Source organism: Cariama cristata, unplaced genomic scaffold, assembly GCF_000690535.1.
Source record: "Cariama cristata isolate BGI_N322 unplaced genomic scaffold, ASM69053v1 scaffold27958, whole genome shotgun sequence".
NCBI classification, from domain to species: domain Eukaryota; kingdom Metazoa; phylum Chordata; class Aves; order Cariamiformes; family Cariamidae; genus Cariama; species Cariama cristata.
The window spans coordinates 4,270-7,593 of record NW_009630089.1 but is presented as its reverse complement, the minus strand read 5'-3'; the positions used below and the strand labels follow the sequence as shown (position 1 = coordinate 7,593).

The window sequence follows — 3,324 nt, the reverse complement described above, 5'->3', positions numbered from 1 at the left end:
AGGTAGGTTCAAGGCTCTTCCTGACACAGTGCCAGATGCAATTGAGAAGCTAAGCTAAGTGAATATGGACACCTGAGCTAGCACTTAAAGCAGCTGGCAGCATGGCCTGATGGACCTAAGCTGCGGGAGCCAACAGGCATCTGTAGGTGTAAGGGAGTGGGCTGTATGCTGTGCCCATCAGAAAAAATAAATAGGAGGAATTGTATATTTGAATATGGATGGACACAGAAAGGAAGAGTTTATTTAACACAGTTCTCAGTAACGCGAGAAGAAAACTGAGAGTGCATGAAAACAGGTGAAACAGGTAACTCCTGATGCTTGTTCCTACTATATTCAAGAAAACAAGATCGTCATTTTTTTTAAGCAGAATTTAAAGGTTTTGTTACGATGTATCTGTGACTTGTCCTTACAGAATCAACACTGCAAAAGCCTTGGTTTCTGAAGCCAAAGAAAAAAGTGTAAACGTCCCCCCCCCTTTCTCTTGATCTTTCTTTGCCTCTTCATTCACCTTAGAGCCCTCTACTCAGGCTCTATAAGCAGAGCTGCCTGTACCATTTGCTTTTACATAGCCATAAACAGTCCAGTGAAGGCATTTAAGAGCATATCTCAGCTTATTAATTTATCATTGTCTTTGAGTTGCCGGGGTTGTGTGCTTTCTTCATCCAGAACAATATGCCAATCTTGTGAGTTATAAAGTGCCGACACTTTACCTTAAGGTTGCTTTATTTGTTGGTTTTCTTGCAGTTGTAAACTTAATCAGTGAATTATGAGTGGATCAAGTAATTTCATTCTGTTCCAAACCAGTTCGGGCATCCTCTAGCTCAAAAATTCTTCCTTTCCACATTTCTATCAAGTACATAAAATCAAACTCAGCTAGTATCCATCATGAGACAGACAAGGAATCTTATCTCTTCCAGGCAGCTCCTGTTTGTTGCACTGCCTTTGTCTCCAGTGTACTCCTAAAGCTGTTTCTCATTTAGTAACTTGGGAAGAGATGCTCTTTTCTGCCCCAGCTGGATATTAATGAAAAAAATCTTATTTTAAGTTGCCGAAGGGGATTCCTCCACTTGCGAACCTCAAAGAGAATAATTAAACCCTGTGCAGGTTGGGAGTGCTTTGTCTTTGTGGAAAAGTATTGCTAAAGCTGGGGAGAGACTGAAGTGATAAGTAATTCGTGCCTCAGCAGTTCTCACTGGTCTCCCATGCTGTCACTGCTAGTGCAATAGTAATGGTGTTGGTCTAAAGATGGTTTGGGCATACGAGAGGCAATATTTGTGAGGAGAGATTTCATCTTTTTATTTACTGAAACTAAATAGCTTCCAAAAATGGATAGCTTCGGTGTACACAAGCCCTTCTTCAGGCACATATAAAAATTAAGGCCACTCGATGCTATCTTGGCTAGTAAACTAGGCAGACTGTTGTAAATCTTACTCAACCTAGCAGCCAAGGATGGTAATGAAAATGGAGTTGTACAGAAGACAATGAGGATTCTAGAGCAATGTTTAAAAGCTACTAAGGTAATTCTAACATAGATCCTGAAAGGTACCAGGACTGCCTGCAGTGTTGTCTATGAAGATGAGATACTTGGAAAATCATGGTCATGGAACAAAAGTATTCTGCAGGGCATACTTACCCTTCCAAATCCCTTACTTTCCACCAGCCAGAATCTTCCTCTTGCAATACATAGTATTTATTGCTTTTGACAAGCCAGACAGCTGAATTTCCTTCAGGTTCATAGTTGCATTGGGCCACAGCCATATTCAGGACTGACTGGTCTGGTGATAGCACCCGAGGGAGACTTCTGCGCTTCTGCTTTTGAAGACAGAGGAAATAAAATGATAAGGAGATGCAGCCCAGGGTACAGTAAGAAATAACATGACATATACATGATCACTTATATCTTCAACATGTATAATGATATTAGGTAAATTAATCAAAGCTAAGAAGATGGGCACAGTCAAGCAGCTTTTTCCTCATCCATTTAGAAGCACAGCCCAGGTACTGTTGTCCACATTAGTGAGACAGGTGAGAACAGAACTAAGTTTGTAATAACGACACCAGAAGCAATTAACTCTGAGTGGAGGCTGACACTGCTGTAATAAGAAGCTCTCATTACCAGAATTACGGATAGACTTGACTTGTATCAAAAGCCAGCCACCTGCCTAAAGCTGGTACTACTTAATGAACCATCGCAATTCATGTGCTTTGGACACCACATGACCAAATTGTGCTTCACTATAACTCAGTGCAATGATGTCCTGTTGTATCAAGAGACCCCATCACAGTATTATAAAATAACTCTGGGGTTTTTTTTGATCAATAATAATGTTACCATGAAGCACAATAAACATTAGTCAATTGTTACTACCATTCACTGAAAGAAAAAAGCAAGGCTAATTCTAAATCATTCCCTTCCCTTACCATGTTTTATTGACGTTACCCTCCTAAGCATGTTGGATGCAAGGAATCCCACTCCCTGGTGTCTAACTTTCCCTGTGCAGAGTTAACCAAATGTAGGTATGTAACTGTGGGATTCATCTTACCTAGCTTTGACCCATGTCTTCATGTGACATATGACATCCTACAGAAGTGTCTACCTCTCATCACTGATTGTTGAGGAAATCTACACAAATGACTTGGATGAGAAGCCTGGCATTAAATTTAGGTGACATCAATCAAATCATGGGCAAAAGAGCATCTAAAATTAAGGCACTGAAATGCATTTAGAAATCAGGGAAATGTCATAACTGAGAAAATCCAGACATCACAATTCTTTAAGAGCAGAGAAAACTACACTTGAAACACTGACAAAAAAGGATGAGGGAAAATAAGAAAGACTTAAGAGAAAAAGCTTCAAATGCCACCTATCTATTATTGAAAACCACTGCAATGCAACGCCAGGGAAGAATGCCAAGTGTCATGAAGCAGGATGTGATTTCTTTAAATCAATCTAAGTGACCATGGCAATGTATGTTTGCTTATTTCCTCTTTATTGACATTTTTTCACTTAATTTAAACAAGGAGAAAACCAAAGAGCCAAGTGAATGCCTGATTGGGTCCACTAAGCCAGAAGACACACATGATCTCTTCCTGCAAACACACGAAGTCCCAATCTGATCTCACTAAGCTCCAGTGGAGATGCTCATTCTTTAAAGAGATGTCACTCACAGCAGAGTCCTCTTCATTTGACTAGAAGTAGGTCCATTACTCATCAAGTACTACTTCTTGAACCCAATAAGGGTGGTTCCTGTTGGTCATATCTGACTTCAGTGGAAAGGAGCTTATAGCTTCAGGGCCCATGTTAGGCAGAATTCAAATCTTAGA

General features: G+C 40.2%; 1 protein-coding gene across 1 annotated transcript in view; it reads right to left on the bottom strand.

Annotated features, from left to right (window-relative positions):
• The window catches only part of BMX (BMX non-receptor tyrosine kinase), a 14,998-nt gene extending 13,240 nt beyond the window's left edge, over positions 1 to 1,758 (bottom strand). Inside the window, exon 1 of the mRNA XM_009705395.1 lies at positions 1,634 to 1,758. Coding sequence (XP_009703697.1) covers positions 1,634 to 1,758 — 125 coding nt within the window. The remainder of the gene's footprint in view (positions 1 to 1,633) is intronic.
• Positions 1,759 to 3,324: the final 1,566 nt, after the last annotated feature.